Source organism: Coregonus lavaretus (assembly GCF_964263955.1).
Source record: "Coregonus lavaretus genome assembly, chromosome: 22".
NCBI lineage: Eukaryota > Metazoa > Chordata > Actinopteri > Salmoniformes > Salmonidae > Coregonus > Coregonus lavaretus.
Window position 1 is genome coordinate 36,808,607 of NC_140009.1, and position 17,631 is coordinate 36,826,237.

General features: G+C 43.1%; 1 protein-coding gene across 3 annotated transcripts in view; it reads left to right on the top strand.

The window, feature by feature from the left end:
• The window catches only part of LOC311150095 (mitogen-activated protein kinase 14A), a 40,776-nt gene extending 23,394 nt beyond the window's left edge, over positions 1-17,382 (top strand). For 2 of the 3 annotated variants that reach the window (XM_084187371.1, XM_084187372.1), the window contains exons 10-12: positions 10-88; positions 8,295-8,468; positions 11,137-17,382. In XM_084187371.1, coding sequence (XP_084043497.1) covers positions 10-88; positions 8,295-8,468; positions 11,137-11,204 — 321 coding nt within the window. In that variant the 3' untranslated portion in view covers positions 11,205-17,382. The remainder of the gene's footprint in view (positions 1-9; positions 89-8,294; positions 8,469-11,136) is intronic. The other variant, XR_014615071.1, reaches the window with a different exon arrangement.
• Positions 17,383-17,631: the final 249 nt, after the last annotated feature.

A 17,631-nucleotide genomic window follows, 5' to 3' on the forward strand; every position in this document is an offset into this window, starting at 1 on the left:
GGTTGACAGGCCAGGAACTACATCAACTCCTTGCCACAGATGCCCAAGAGGAATTTTTCTGACGTGTTCATCGGAGCCAACCCACAAGGTAATGTTGGAATCATGATCCTACACTCAAAACACTTGGTCACATGTAAGTCAGACCCGAAGATGTAATAATTTATGTGATGATAATGAAAGAAAGGAGTCACCTACTGATGACCTCTTGTGGCCATATTCAAAAAGCATCTTACAATCGTTATTCATTATGATCGAAAACGCAAACCTGATCCTATAACATCACTCCTACGCTGAGACTTTGAATATGGGAATCTTCCTCTAGTCTGGTTGACATCCATCTCCCGAGTGGCGCAGTGGTCTAAGGCACTGCATCTCAGTGCTTGAGGCGTCACTACAGACCCCCTGGTTCGATTCCAGGCTGTATCACAACCGGCCGTGATTGGGAGTCCCATAGGGCGGCGCACAATTGGCCCAGCGTCGTCCGGGTTTGGCCAGTGTAGGCTGTCATTGTAAATAAGAATTTGTTCTTAACTGACTTGCCTAGTTAAATAAAGGTAAAATAAGTCTTCCTGACTCGAGTCTGTAATGGCTGCTTTGATGTGTCGCCACGGAGCGTTGATAATGAAGGGGCTGTGCCCTCAGACTTTAAGGTGGCACCCTACTACGCTGGTTGGATATCCCCGTTTTGAATTAAATTAATCATAGTCTATTGTTTTACATAGGACTGCACCAGCCCTTCCGGGATAAGCAAACACACAGCTAACACACATCTTCGGAGTTCAGACACATTTTCAAAACGTTATAACAACCCTTCTACACTAAAACAAATGACATATTAGAGAACTGTAACCTGTTAAACGTTACCATCTTTTGGCTAGCAAGTAGAAACTAACGTTAGCTAGTAGGGCCGGGAATTTCCAGGGACCTCACAATACGATATCAAGATACTTAAGTGCTGATATGATATGTATTGTGATTCGATACTGTGATTCTGATTGAGATTCGATGTTCCAAACATATTGCTCACCATGTCAACTGCAGAGGGACAAGAGAGAGACATGACAAGACACATTTTGATCAGTCATGGAAATAAAAGTGCTGAAAAGAAATTGACCCCCCCCATTTAAAAAGAAGATGGAGAACAAGCTATGAAGGAAAAATACTGAGTTTTGGATCAGGTACAGCAAACTAGCGGAAAAATTATATTGCGATATTTTCAAAATGATACTATATATCGTCAAATAATATCCCGATATGTAACTATCAATTTTTCTTTATCACTATTAGCTAACATTAGCAACTTGAAATCAGCTAGCTTACCCCACTGAAGTTATACATTTTCCTTCTTGGATGTCCTCTGTTAACATACTAGGGCAATGATGTGAATCACCCATGCATTCTAGGGTGTAACGGTTCACCAAACCCACCGTTCGGTACGTATTGTGGTTTTGGGGTTTTGGTTTTTAACAATGTTCAGCATTCACAATGTTCCTCAAATTGTCTGTTGTGACTGGATTGTTATCTTGGGCCTCTCAAGTTTCTACTCTGATGCATTTGTAACCATGTGGGAGGTGGGAATATACCAGTTGTGAAGTCGTAAATAGCAGTTGGATGCATTCATGTGATTTGAATAGATTGCTTTTATTATAATAATAATAATAATAATAATAATAATAATAATGTTTTAAATATAATAATGTTTTGTTGCATTTAACTGCTGAAAAATGCTGTTAGAGGTCATTTCCTTAGTGACAGAGGCATGTGGGAGCAATTTCCTCAGGATGATAGACGTTTCCCACTAGTAATTACCAGTGAGAAGGCCATTCTAGTGGATTTTTCCTTCAATGCCAGATGCACACGTGTGACTCATAAAGGGGGCGTGTCTGTAGCATGGTACTTCTCCCTCTCTGGTGTAATGTGATGGGCTGTCACTGTTAAGTAAGCGCAACACAGGGTGCATTGGCCAATTCATTTAAATCTTTGACTTTGTCTTGCTTATTTAGAGCGGGTACTACCTGTTTGCTGAAATGGGTGCAAGAGGGAAGTTCATAACGTGGCTTGAGCACTTTCACGAGGTGCTGAAACCCCTTATTCTCCACCACCGAGAATGGATGCATATCCGTGGCTATAAACCAAAGACTAAAAAAATATGAACAGCCTAGCTATCGCTCCTGTAATTTCTTTGGCCTGGTCAGAATCAACTGCCAAGGGCTGCTTGAATGCAGAGGGGAGACTGTTGTTTCTTTGCGTTTCCGTCTTGCACCGGTATACTGGGGTGATGTCGGCGTAAATGTGTCAACATATTGTTGGCAGCTGCATAAGCTATTCTCATTGACCGTGGCGACATACTGTTAACGTTTTATCCACAACTCTCTGTCCACCGCAGTTGTAATGTACTGGGAAGCCAAACTGTTCCCAAACTGGAGATTTGAATTGTGTGTTCCGAGATGCCGTTCTGGACACCACTGTTGTACTGCACTGTTATTTTCCTGTTTGTGTCCTGCCTGTTAGCACGATTCTTGCCATTCTGCTTGAACGTGTCTCATCAATAAGCTGTTTTCGCACACAAGACTTCTGCTGACTGGACACTGTCGTGCGTGAAAAGCCCAGGAGGCCAGCCATTTCTGAGATACTGGAACCGGCGCTCCTGGCACTGGCGATCATACCACGCTCAAAGTCGCTTAGGTCACTCGTTTTGCCCGTTCAATCGAACAGTAACTAACTGGAGCTAACCATTTTCATGAACCTAATAAACTGGCGTGTATATACATACATACAGTACCAGTCAAAAGTTTGGACACCTACTCATTCAAGGGTTTTTCTTTATTTTTACTATTTTCTACATTGTAGAATAATAGTGAAGACATCAAAACTATGAAATAACACATATGGAATCATGTAGTAACCAAAACAGTGTTAAACAAATCAAAACATATTTTAGATTCTTCAAAGTAGCCACCCTTTGCCTTGATGACAGCTTTGCACACTTGGCATTCTCTCAACCAGCTTCACCTGGAATGCTTTTCCAACAGTCTTGAAGGAGTTCCCACATATGCTGAGCACTTGTTGGCTGCTTTTCCTTCACTCTGTGGTCCAACTCATCCCAAACCATCTGAATTGGGTTGAGGTTGGGGGATTGTGGAGGCCAGGTCATCTGATGCAGCACTCCATCACTCTCCTTCTTGGTCAAATAGCCCTTACACAGCCTGGAGGTGTGTTGGGTCATTGTCCTGTTGAAAAACAAATGATAGTCCCACTAAGCCCAAACCAGATGGGATGGCGAATCGCTGTAGAATGCTGTGGTAGCCATGCTGGTTAAGTGTGCCTTGAATTCTAAATAAATCACAGACTGTGTCACCAGCAAAGCACCCCCACACCATCACACCTCCTCCTCCTTGCTTCACGGTGGAAATTACACATGCGGAGATCATCCGTTCACCTACACTGCGTCTCACAAAGACACAGCGGTTGGAACCAAAAACCTCAAATTTGGACCAAAGGACAGATTTCCACCGGTCTAATGTCCATTGCTCGTGTTTCTTGGCACAAGCAAGTCTCTTCTTCTAATTGGTGTCCTTTAGTAGTGGTTTCTTTGCAGCAAAATCGTCCGTGAAGGCCTTATTCACGCAGTCTCCTCTGAACAGTTGATGTTGAGATGTGTCTGTTACTTGAACTCTGTGAAGCATTTATTTGGGTTGCAATTTCTGAGGCTGGTAACTCTAATAAACGTATCCTCTGCAGCAGAGGTAACTCTGGGTCTTCCTTTCCTGTGGCGGTCCTCATGAGAGCCAGTTTCATCATAGCGCTTGATGATTTTTGCGACTGGACTTGAAGAAACTTTCAAAGTTCTTGGAATGTTCCGAATTGACTGACCTTCATGTCTGAAAGTAATGATGGACTGTCGTTTCTCTTTGCTTATTTGAGCTGTTCTTGCCATAATATGGACTTGGTCTTTTACCAAATAAGGCTATCTTCTGTATACCCCCCCACCTTGTCACAACACAACTGATTGGCTCAAACGCATTAAGAAGGAAATAAATTCCACAAATTAACTTTTAACAAGGCACACTTGTTAATTACATTTACATTTAAGTCATTTAGCAGACGCTCTTATCCAGAGCGGCTTTAATTGAAATGCATTCCAGGTGACTACCTCATGAATCTGGTTGAGAGAATGCCAATAGTGTGCAAAGCTGTCATCAAGGCAAAGGATGGCTACTTTGAAGAATCTAAAATATATTTTGATTTGTTTAACACTTTTTTGGTTAATACATGATTCCATATGTGTTATTTCATAGTCTTGATGTCTTCACTATTATTCTACAATGTAAAAAAATTGTCAAAAATAAAGAAAAACCCTTGAATGAGTAGGTGTATCCAAGCTTTTGACTGGTAGTGTACATACATCCGTACGTACATGCATACATACATACATACAAACATACATACAGTTAATTGGAAAGTATTCAGACCCCTTGACTTTTTCCACAGCGTTATACGTTACAGCCTTATTCTAAAATTGATGAAATTGTTTTTTTCCCTTAATCTACAAACAATACCCTATAATGACAAAGCAACATTTTGCAAATGTATAATAAATAAAAAAATTGAATATATACATTTACATAAGTATTCAGACCCTTTTACTCAGTACTTTGTTGAAGCACCTTTGGCAGCGATTACAGCCTTGAGTCTTCTTGGTTATGACGCTACAAACTTGGCACACCTGTATTTGGGAGTTTCTCCCATTCTTCTCTGTAGATCCTCTCAAGCTCTGTCAGGTTGGATGGGGAGCGTCTGCTGATTTTGTACGTTTGCCCACTGACAAAGAAATGATCAGTCTATAATTTTTTTAAATGGTAGGTTTATTTGAACAGTGAGAGACAAAAAAATCCAGAAAAACGCGTGTCAAAAATGTTATAAATTGATTTGCATTTTAATGAGGGAAATAAGTATTTGATCTCTCTGCAAAACATGACTTAGTACTTGGTGGCAAAACCCTTATTGGCAATCTCAGAGGTCAGACGTTTCTTGTAGTTGGCCACCAGGTTTGCACACATCTCAGGAGGGATTTTGTCCCACTCCTCTTTGCAGATCTTCTCCAAGTCATTAAGGTTTCGAGGCTGACGTTTGGCAACTCGAACCTTCAGCTCCCTCCACAGATTTTCTATGGGATTAAGGTCTGGAGACTGGCTAGGCCACTCCAAGACCTTAATGTGCTTCTTCTTGAGCCACTCCTTTGTTGCCTTGGCCGTGTGTTTTGAGTCATTGTCATGCTGGAATACCCATCCACGACCCATTTTCAATGCTCTGGCTGAGGGAAGGAGGTTCTCACCAAAGATTTGACGGTACATGGCCCCGTCCATCGTCCCTTTGATGCGGTGAAGTTGTCCTGTCCCCTTAGCAGAAAAACACCCCCAAAGCATAATGTTTCCACCTCCATGTTTGACGGTGGGGATGGTGTTCTTGGGGTCATAGGCAGCATTCCTCCTCCTCCAAACACGGCGAGTTGAGTTGATGCCAAAGAGCTCCATTTTGGTCTCATCTGACCACAACACTTTCACCCAGTTCTCTGAATCATTCAGATGTTCATTGGCAAACAGGTAGCTTAGTAGTTAAGAGCGTTGTGCCAGTAACCGAAAGGTCGCTGGTTCTAATCCCCAAGCCGACTAGGTGAAAAATCTGTCAATGTGCCCTTGAGCAAGGCACTTAACCCTAATTGCTCCTGTAAGTCGCTCTGGATAAGAGCGTCTGCTATATGACTAAAATGTAATGTAAAATATAAGTGTGGAAGAGGTGAAAAAAGTATTGTTTATCAACAATGACAAGCCACCGGGGTCTGACAACTTGGATGGAAAATTACTGAGGATAATAGCGGACGATATTGCCACTCCTATTTGCCATATCTTCAATTTAAGCCTACTAGAAAGTATGTGCCCTCAGGCCTGGAGGGAAGCAAAAGTTATTCCCCTACCTAAGAATAGTAAATCCCCCTTAACTGGCTCAAATAGCCGACCAATCAGCCTGTTACCGACCCTCAGTAAACTTCTGAAAAAAATGGTTTGACCAGATAAAATGCTATTTTACAGTAAACAAATTGACAAGACATTCAGCATGCTTATAGGGAAGGACATTCAACAAGCACAGCACTTACACAAATGACTGATTGGCTGAGAGAAATTGATGATAAAAAGATTATGGTGGCTGTTTTGTTAGACTTCAGTGCAGCTTTTGACATTATTGATCATAGTCTGTTGCTGGAAAAACGTATGTGTTATGGCTTTACACCCCCTGCTATATTGTGGATAAAGAGTTACCTGTCTAACAGAACACAGAGGGTGTTCTTTAATGGAAGCCTCTCCAACATAATCCAGGTAGAATCAGGAATTCCCCAGGGCAGCTGTCTAGGCCCCTTACTTTTTTTCCCATCTTTACTAACGACATGCCACTGGCTGTGAGTAAAGCCAGTGTGTCTATGTATGCGGATGACTCAACACTATACACGTCAGCTACCACAGCGACTGAAATGACAGCAACACTTAACAAAGAGCTGCAGTTAGTTTCAGAATAGGTGGCAAGGAATAAGTTAGTCCTAAATATTTCAAAAACTAAAAGCATTGTATTTGGGACAAATCATTCACTAAACCCTAAACCTCAACTAAATCTTGGAATGAATAATGTGGAAATTGAGCAAGTTGAGACTAAATTGCTTGGAGTAACCCTGGATTGGAAACTGTCATGGTCAAAACATATTGATACAACAGTAGCTAGGATGGGGAGAGGTCTGTCTAATAAAGCGCTGCTCTGCATTCTTAACAGCACTATCAACAAGGCAGGTCCTACAGGCCCTAGTTTTGTCGCACCTGGACTACTGTTCAGTCGTGTGGTCAGGTGCCACAAAGAGGGACTTACGAAAATTGCAATTGGCTCAGAACAGGGCAGCACGGCTGGCCCTTGGATGTACCCTTGGATGTGGTCCTCTGTAGCTCAATTGGTAGAGCATGGCGCTTGTAACGCCAGAGTAGTGGGTTCGATCCCCGGGACCACCCATACGTAAAAATGTATGCACACATGACTGTAAGTCGCTTTGGATAAAAGCGTCTGCTAAATGGCATATTATTATTATTATTACACAGAGAGCTAACATTAATAATATGAATGTCAATCTCTCCTGGCTCAAAGTGGAGGAGAGATTGACTTTATTACTACTTGTATTTGTGAGGGGTATTGACATGTTGAATGGACCGAGCTATCTGTTTGAACTACTGGCACACAGCTCGGACACCCATGCATACCCCACAAGACATGCCACCAGAGGTCTCTTCAGTCTCCAAGTCCAGAACAGATTATGGGAGGCGCACAGTACTACATAGAGCCATGACTACATGGAACTCTATTCCACATCAAGTAACTCATGCCAGCAGTAAAATTAGATTTAAAAAACAGATACAAATACACATTATGGAACAGTGGGGACTGTGAAGCAACACAAACACACGATAACATACGCACTATACACACAGATTTTGTGTTATAGATATGTGGTAGTAGAGTAGAGGCCTGAGGGCACACGCTTAATATGTTATGAAATCAGTTTTTTTAATTTTAATTTTATTTAACTAGGCAAGTCAGTTAAGAACAAATTCTTATTTACAATGACGGCCTACACCGGCCAAACCCGGACGACGCTGGGCCAATTGTGCGCCGCCCTATGGGACTCCCAATCATGGCCGGTTGTGATACAGCCTGGAATCGAACCAGGGGGTCTGTAGTGACGCCTCAAGCACTGAGATGCAGTGCCTTAGACCGCTGCGCCACTCGGGAGTTATGAATGTATTGTAATGTTTAAAAAAATGTATAACTGCCTTAATTTTGCTGGACCCCAGGAAGATCCATAATAAACACAAATACTATGTGGCAGTGCCGTCTCTTATCTCCTTTTTAGAAAGCTCCATCAGAGTTTTTCTCCCCACAGTTTTAGTTAGCTACCTAACTTTAGCTTGGCTTGTTTACCTTTAGTCAGGGCGTAGCAAATTGACAAGGAAGCGTGGGGGATGTTGCGCATGCAAATAGGGTGCATATGAGAACCAATCAAAAAGTAACTTTGTAGTGAATGGAAACGCTAACCGGATGCTTCACATTCATACATCCGGTGAAATATCTGGCTCATTGTTCTATCTGTGCCCTTATGCTCTCCATTCACGGTCTCTCTGTAAAAAAACACCTCTCCAGCAGGACAGCCAATGCCAATGCCTGAATTGACCATATTAATATTGATGTTCTACTGCCTGTAGCTGTGGACCTGCTGGAGAAGATGTTGGTTCTGGACACAGATAAGAGGATAACGGCTGCCGAGGCTCTGGCCCACCCCTACTTCTCCCAGTACCATGACCCAGACGACGAGCCTGAGGCTGACCCCTACGACCAGAGCTTTGAGAGCCGCGAGCTGGAGATCGAGGAATGGAAACGTGTGTAGAATTAAATAGACAGGATCATTATGAGATTATTAAAGGGGTCATACATGCTCATGACAAGTCCTACAGTGAATGCATTGCAACGGCATCACAATGCATTCATTATACCTGAATGCTTTAAAGGAGAGTTTAGCTTTTTTAGAACTGAATCTGTTATTTTATGTAAATGGCATGTTATAGAACGGTACAGACAGATTTATTTCTTCATCTTCGTTGTGTGGTACGGGGGCTCTTAAACATGAACAAAGGCTCCAAAAACACCCAAATACGTCCTTTTCGTAACAGATAAGCTGTCAGTATAGTGATGTAGGTCTTAAGATGTTGTACACATGAAATTGTCATTCTGAACTTTATCCGCAACGTTCCATTTTGTTGCTACTCGAGCGATACCTCTCCGTCCTTTCTACAGGTAGTAGCTGCCAAAATAAAGGAAACGCTTGAGTAAATGTGGGATACAAAGTACACTGCTCAAAAAAATAAAGGGAACACTTAAACAACACAATGTAACTCCAAGTCAATCACACTTCTGTGAAATCAAACTGTCCACTTAGGAAGCAACACTGATTGACAATAAATTTCACATGCTGTTGTGCAAATGGAATAGGCAACAGGTGGAAATTATAGGCAATTAGCAAGACACCCCCAATAAAGGACTGGTTTTGCAGAAGGTGACCACAGACCACTTCTCAGTTCCTATGCTTCCTGGCTGATGTTTCGGTCACTTTTGAATGCTGGCGGTGCTTTCACTCTAGTGGTAGCATGAGACAGTGTCTACAACCCACACAAGTGGGTCAGGTAGTGCAGCTCATCCAGGATGGCACATCAATGCGAGCTGTGGCAAGAAGGTTTGCTGTGTCTGTCAGCGTAGTGTCCAGAGCATGGAGGCGCTACCAGGAGACAGGCCAGTACATCAGGAGACGTGGAGGAGGCCGTAGGAGGGCAACAACCCAGCAGCAGGACTGCTACCTCCGCCTTTGTGCAAGGAGGAGCAGAAGGAGCACTGCCAGAGCCCTGCAAAATGACCTCCAGCGGCCACAAATGTGCATGTGTCTGCTCAAACGGTCAGAAACAGACTCCATGAGGGTGGTATGAGGACCCGACGTCCACAAGTGGGGGTTGTGCTTACAGCCCAACACCGTGCAGGACGTTTGGCATTTGCCAGAGAACACCAAGATTGGCAAATTCGCCACTGGCGCCCTGTGCTCTTCACAGATGAAAGCAGGTTCACACTGAGCACATGTGACCGAGTCTGGAGATGCCGTGGAGAACGTTCTGCTGCCTGCAACATCCTCCAGCATGACCGGTTTGGCGGTGGGTCAGTCATGGTGTGGGGTGGCATTTCTTTGGGGGGCCGCACAGCCCTCCATGTGCTCGCCAGAGGTAGCCTGACTGCCATTAGGTACCGAGATGAGATCCTCAGACCCACCCCTTGTGAGACCATATGCTGGTGCGGTTGGCCCTGGGTTCCTCCTAATGCAAGACAATGCTAGACCTCATGTGGCTGGAGTGTGTCAGCAGTTCCTGCAAGAGGAAGGCATTGAAGCTATGGACTGGCCCGCCCGTTCCCCAGACCTGAATCCAATTGAGCACATCTGGGACATCATGTCTCGCTCCATCCACCAACGCCACGTTGCACCACAGACTGTCCAGGAGTTGGCGGATGCTTTAGTCCAGGTCTGGGAGGAGATCCCTCAGGAGACCATCCGCCACATCATCAGGAGCATGCCCAGGCGTTGTAGGGAGGTCATACAGGCACGTGGAGGCCACACACACTACTGAGCCTCATTTTGACTTGTTTTAAGGACATTACATCAAAGTTGGATCAGCCTGTAGTGTGGTTTTCCACTTTAATTTTGAGGGTGACTCCAAATCCAGACCTCCATGGGTTGATAAATTTGATTTCCATTGATAATTTTTGTGTGATTTTGTTGTCAGCACATTCAACTATGTAAAGAAAAAAGTATTTAATAAGGTTATTTCATTCATTCAGATCTAGGATGTGTTATTTTAGTGTTCCTTTAATTTTTTTGAGCAGTGTATATTGAAAGCAGGTGCTTCCACACAGGAAGTTCCAGACACTTAAGATAAATCTATGCCAAGGTACATTGAAGCTGTTCTGGCGGCTCGTGGTGGACCAATGCCCTATTAAGACACTTTATGTTGGCGTTTCCTTTATTTTGGCAGTTACCTGTAGCAGCAGAGAATGGAACAGCTGGATAGGGGAAACTGCTCGAGTCGCACAAAATGGAATATAACGTTGCAGATAAAGTTTGGAATGACAATTTCATGTGTACAACATCTTAAGATCTGCATCACTAAACAGAGAGTGTTTCCGTTTCTAAAATGATGTATTTGGGTGTTTTTGGCGCATTTCTTCATGTTTTTTCAGAGCTTACTTACTGCACAACGAGGACGAGGAAATTAATCACTGGTAAGTTTCTCAAAAACAAGTGAAATCACGAAAAGGATGTCTGGACCCTTCTGTAACATGCCATTTACATATAAAATTCTCCTTTAAGTAAAGTGTTACAAAACGTTTTATTTATTTTTATCTGCTCTGTTCCCAACCCCACAGACGGCACAGAAACACCCGGAACACACATTTATCGCTTTCTCTTTTCTCTCTCGCTTTCTCTTCTCACTCTTTCTCGTCTCCTCACAGGGCTGACCTATGAGGCGGTGTGTGATTTTGAGCCACCTATCTTTGATGGAGATGACATGGAATCGTGATTGGATGACGTGATTTCTACAAAGCCCCTCCCTCTCAGCCCCCGCAACTTTATATCACTGAGGTTCCCGCTTATCATATGACCTTTTGGGAAAACAATATCATCCGAGTGCCTACAAACGTTTGTCTATTGTTAGCTATATTTCTTAAGCTCGCACTCTCTCTTCTGCCATTCTGACTCGGTAATGGGTTGCAAGGGAAAATAACTCAAATAGCCTGGTCCCAGATCTGTGCTGTGGCATGACAATGGCCATGGGAGTTTGCTATTCAGCACCAACAGATCTTGGAGCATGCTATAACTAAAATGGAGGAAAGGAGATAGACATTTCAAGGACTGAATATCTGTATTTACTACAATGTATTTTCAAGGCAGAAACAGAGGCAAGCAAAAACCAACCACTAATACCATTATTTGTCCATTGCTGGAAAATACCAAGTTTCTGTTATTATTTGGTCTATATGTACGTCTCAAATGGCACTCTATTCCCTATTTACAGTATAGGAAATTGGGTGCCATTTAGGATTAAACTTATATTTGAACTACACTGAACAAAAATATAAACGCAACAATTTGAAAGATTTTACTGAGTTACAGTTCATATAAGGACATCAGTCAATTGAAATGAATTCATTAGGCCCTAATCTATGGATTTCACATGACTGGGAATCTAGATATGCATCTGTTGGTCACTTACACTATATATATATATAAAAGTATGTGGACACACCCTTTGCTGACAGGTGTATAAAATCGAGCACACAGCCATGCAATCTTCATAGACAAATTGCCAGTAGAATGGCCTTACTGAAGAGCTCAGTGACTTTCAACGTGGCACCGTCATAGGATGCCACCTTTCCAACAAGTCAGTTTGTCAAATTTCTTCCCTGCTAGAGCTGCATCGTTCAACTGTAAGTGCTGTTATTGTGAAGTGGAAACGTCTAGGAGCAACAACGGCTCAGCCGCGAAGTGGTAGGCCACACAAGCTCACAGAACGGGACCGCCGAGTGCTGAAGCGCGTAAAAATAATCTGTTCTCGGTTGCAAAACTTACTACCGAGTTCCAAACTGCCTCTGGAAGCAACGTCAGCACAATAATTGTTCGTCGGGAGCTTCATGAAATGGGTTTCCATGGCCGAGCAGCCGCACACAAGCCTAAGATCACCATGCGCAATGCCAAGTGTCGGCTGGAGTGGTGTAAAGCTCACCGCCATTGGACTCTGGAGCAGTGGAAACGCGTTCTCTGGAGTGATGAGTCACGCTTCACCATCTGGCATTCCGATGGACAAATCTGGGTTTGGCGGATGCCAGGATAACGCTACCTGCCCCAATGCATAGTGCCAACTAAAGTTTGAAGAAGGAGGAATAATGGTCTAGGGCTGTTTTTCATGGTTCGGGCTAGGCCCCTTAGTTCCAGTGAATGGAAATGTTAACGCTACAGCATACAATGACATTCTAGACGATTCTGTACTTCCAACTTTGTGGCAACAGTTTGGGGAAGGCCCTTTCCTGTTTCAGCATGACAATGCCCCCGTGCACAATGCGAGGTCCATACAGAAATGGTTTGTTGAGATCGGTGTGGAAGAACTTGACTGGCCTGCATAGAGCCCTGACCTCAACCCCATCGAACACCTTTGGGATGAATTGGAACGCCGACTGCGAGCCAGGCCTAATCGCCCAACATCAGTGCCCGACCTCACTAATGCTCTTCTGGCTGAATGGAAGCAAGTCCCCGCAGCAATGTTCCAACATCTAGTGGAAAGCCTTCCCAGAAGAGTGCAGGCCTTTATAGCAGCAAAGGGGGGACCAACTCCATATTAATGGCCGTGATTTTGGAATGAGAAGTTCGTTGAGCAGGTGTCCACATACTTTTGGTCGTGTAGGGGCGTGGATCAGAAAACCAGTCAGTATCCGGTGTGACCACAATTTGCCTGCAGCGCGACACATCTCCGTCGCATAGAGTTGATCAGGCTGTTGATTGTGGCCTGTGAAATGTTGTCCCACTCGTCAATGGTTGTGCGAAGTTGCTTGATATTGGCGGGAACTGGAACTCGCTGTCCGTACACGTTGATTCAGAGCATCCCAAACATGCTCAATGGGTGACATGTCTGGTGAGTATGCAGGCCACGGAAGAACTGGGACATTTTCAGCTTCCAGGAATTGTGTACAGATCCGTGTGACATGGGGCTGTGCATTATCATGCTGAAACATGAGGTGATGGCGGCGGATGAAAGGCATGACAATGGGCCTCAGGATCTCATCACGGTATGTGCATTCAAATTGCCATCGATAAAATGCAATTGGGTTTGTTGTCTGTAGCTTATACCTGCCCATACCATAACCCCACCATGGGACACTTGTTCACAATGTTGACATCAGCGAACTGCTCGCCCACACATTTACATTTACGTCATTTAGCAGACGCTCTTATCCAGAGCGACTTACAAATAGCGACTTACAAACGCCATACACGTGGTCTGCGGTTGTGAGGCCGGTTGGAAGCACTGCCAAATTCTCTAAAACGACGGAGCTGCTTATGGTAAAGAAAGTAACATTAAATTATCTGGCAACGGCTCTGGTGGACATTCCTGCAGTCAGCATGCCAATTGCACACTGCCTCAAAACTTGAGACATCTGTGGCATTGTGTTGTGACAAAACTGCACATTTTAGAGTGGCCTTTTGTCTCCAGCATAAGGTGCACCTGTGTAATGATCATACGGTTTAATCAGCTTGTCGATATGCCACACGTGTCAGGTGGATGGATTATCTTGGCAACGGAGAAATGCTCACTAACACGGATGTAAACAAATTTGTGCATAACATTTGAGAGAAATAAGCTTTTAGTGCGTATGGAAAATGTTGGCTCTTATTTTTTTTAATTTACACTTTACATGCTGCGTTTATAGTTTAGTTCAGTGTAGTTTTATATTCCTCCTTCAGAAGGTTTTATTATGCGACTTCTATGGCTTATCACTGTGACATTCAAAAGAAATGAGATGCTGAATTAAACGGCCGGAGAAATATAGCTGTGTACTATATGTTTTAATCATTTAATAGTGTATATCAACTGAAATATGGAATAAAGTCTGTCAGTCTCGCTATGCCAATCGCAGCATTAGTGTCACAGATTTACAGGCGCTTCAGAAATCATTAGAATAATCAGCTTCACTGACAGGCTTGGTCTCAAATGGCACCGTAAAACCTATATAGTGCAGGGCTGTTTAGTGTTATTTAACCAGGTATGTTGACTGAGAACAAATTCTCATTTACAGAAATGACCTGGGGAATAGTTACAGGGGGATGAATGAGCCAATTGGAAGCTGTGGGCCATGATGGTAAGAGGGCCAGAATGGGAATTTAGCCAGGACACCGGGGTTAACGGTCTTACGATAAGTGCCATGGGATCTTTAGTGTCCACAGAGTCAGGACACCTGTTTAACGTCCGTTCCAAAAGACGGCATCCTACACAGGGTAATGTTCCCAATCACTGCCCTGGGGCATATATTATTTTTAGACCAGAGGAAAGAGTGCCTCCCTACTGGCCCTCCAACACCACTTCCAGCAGCATCTGGTCTCCCATTCAGGGCTCAACCCTGCTTATCTTCAGAGGCAAGCCAGCAGTGGGATGCAGGGTGTTATGCTGCAGGGCACATAGGGTTTTGGTCAAAAGTAGTGCACTATATAGTGAACCGGGTGCCATTTTGGACGCACATAGGGATTTCTTCTATTCTTCAACATTGTTATGAACTTTGAGGAAATGTTTTAGCTGTGAGAAAAATTGCTTTAGATCTACCACATTGCAGATGAATCTCCATCCCTACTCCCCATAGTATTAAAACTGTTCAGTCAGTGTGACATTTGGTTAAATGCCAGCAGCCAGACAATAAGATGTTTAATACCATTTAGTGCTCACAAACCCTAAAATCATTATTCAGTTAATTTAATACCCAAATGATTCAATTCTGGCAGATGGACTATTTTTGTTGTTTAATTAATTTGTCTTTATTTTTAAGTGACTTCCTTTCATCATGTACTTTCTGCACTGAGGTGAAGGAGCTACATACAGTGGGGAGAACAAGTATTTGATACACTGCCGATTTTGCAGGTTTTCCTACTTACAAAGCATGTAGCGGTCTGTAATTTTTTATCATAGGTACACTTCAACTGTGAGAGACGGAATCTAAAACAAAAATCCAGAAAATCACATTGTATGATTTTTAAGTAATTAATTTGCATTTTATTGCATGACATAAGTATTTGATACATCAGAAAAGCAGAACTTAATATTTGGTACAGAAACCTTTGTTTGCAATTACAGAGATCATACGTTTCCTGTAGGTCTTGACCAGGTTTGCACACACTGCAGCAGGGATTTTGGCCCACTCCTCCATACAGACCTTCTCCAGATCCTTCAGGTTTCGGGGCTGTCGCTGGGCAATATGGACTTTCAGCTCCCTCCAAAGATTTTCTAGAAAATCTTTACAGAAAAGCATCCCCAAAGAATGATGTTTCCACCTCCATGCTTCGCGGTTGGGATGGTGTTCTTGGGGTTGTACTCATCCTTCTTTATTCCTCCAAACACGGCGAGTGGAGTTTAGACCAAAAAGCTATATTTTTGTCTCATCAGACCACATGACCTTCTCCCATTCCTCCTCTGGATCATCCAGATGGTCATTGGCAAACTTCAGACGGGCCTGGACATGCGCTGGCTTGAGCAGGGGGACCTTGCGTGCGCTGCAGGATTTTAATCCATGACGGCGTAGTGTGTTACTAATGGTTTTCTTTGAGACTGTGGTCCCAGCTCTCTTCAGGTCATTGACCAGGTCCTGCCGTGTAGTTCTGGGCTGATCCCTCACCTTCCTCATGATCATTGATGCCCCACGAGGTGAGATCTTGCATGGCGCCCCAGACCGAGGATGATTGACCGTCATCTTGAACTTCTTCCATTTTCTAATAATTGCGCCAACAGTTGTTGCCTTCTCACCAAGCTGCTTGCCTATTGTCCTGTAGCCCATCCCAGCCTTGTGCAGGTCTACAATTTTATCCCTGATGTCCTTACACAGCTCTCTGGTCTTGGCCATTGTGGAGAGGTTGGAGTCTGTTTGATTGAGTGTGTGGAGAGGTGTCTTTTATATAGGTAACGAGTTCAAACAGGTGCAGTTAATACAGGTAATGAGTGGAGAACAAGGGGGCTTCTTAAAGAAAAACTAACAGGTCTGTGAGAGCCGGAATTCTTACTGGTTGGTAGGTGATCAAATACTTATGTCATGCAATAAAATGCAAATTAATTACTTAAAAATCATACAATGTGATTTTCTGGATTTTTGTTTTAGATTCTGTCTCTCACAGTTGAAGTGTACCTATGATAAAAATTACAGACCTCTACATGCTTTGTAAGTAGGAAAACCTGCAAATTTGGCAGTGTATCAAATTCTTCTTCTCCCCACTGTAGGTAAAAGCGAAGGCCTGGTAGGGGTCAACCATATTGCTTTCACCTCCTGTTCTCAAAACAGAACAGTGCAGATGGAGAGAAGATGAGGGAAGTCACTGTAGATTATTGAGATGCAGCCCCAGTCTGACTAAATAAAATGGCCCCAGAAATCTAGCCTGTTGAACCAGCTTGAATGCTGCACTCCATTGAACACAGAATTCATTCTGGTTTAACCAGGCTAAGGATTCTGAATACCACTTTAAATATTTACACTTTGAAACCAGATGGAGTTAAATCTGTTGTCATTTAATGTGGCCGTTAATTAAACTAGGAAAATATGTATTTGTGGGTACAAAATGTACTCAAATGTATGTAAATATCTGTTCTATTTTGTATTTTTTAATCTTCATGACTTTTGTGGTTTGTTATTGAATTGAATTTGAACAGTCTTCATTATCTGCATGTTCATCATTTGATGTTTGATTTTTGAATCCGTGTGTGTTGACAGGAGTTTGAAGTGTAATGCTTAAAGCCACAACATAGAAATATTAAATTAATGTCCAAAATAAATGAGGGAATTTCTTAGATATATTTATACTTTGAGGTGGTATTTATAAACTGGACAGGGATGCCGTTGTTTATTGCAGCCAAGCCCCATAGAAGACTTATCGAACAGTCTTAACAGCAAAGCAACTATTAGAATCATTAATGCCTTTGTTTTTAAAGAAATAAAGACAGTTATTTTTAAGAGCGCACGAGTCAGTTTTGTTCTTTGTTTCCTCAATTATAGTCCATAAAGTACATTTGCTTAAGGTGGCCGTGCTTATCTGGCTATAGACATTTGAAACCCCACCTCTTTAAGGAATACCTGGGATAGGATAAAGTAATCCCCCCCCCCCCCCCCCCAGTGGATGGATCTGGCTGATATCACAGCTTCATCACACTAAGCATCATCAAATTGCAGCCTTTAATAGTCCACAAGGGGTTACACTTCACAGGA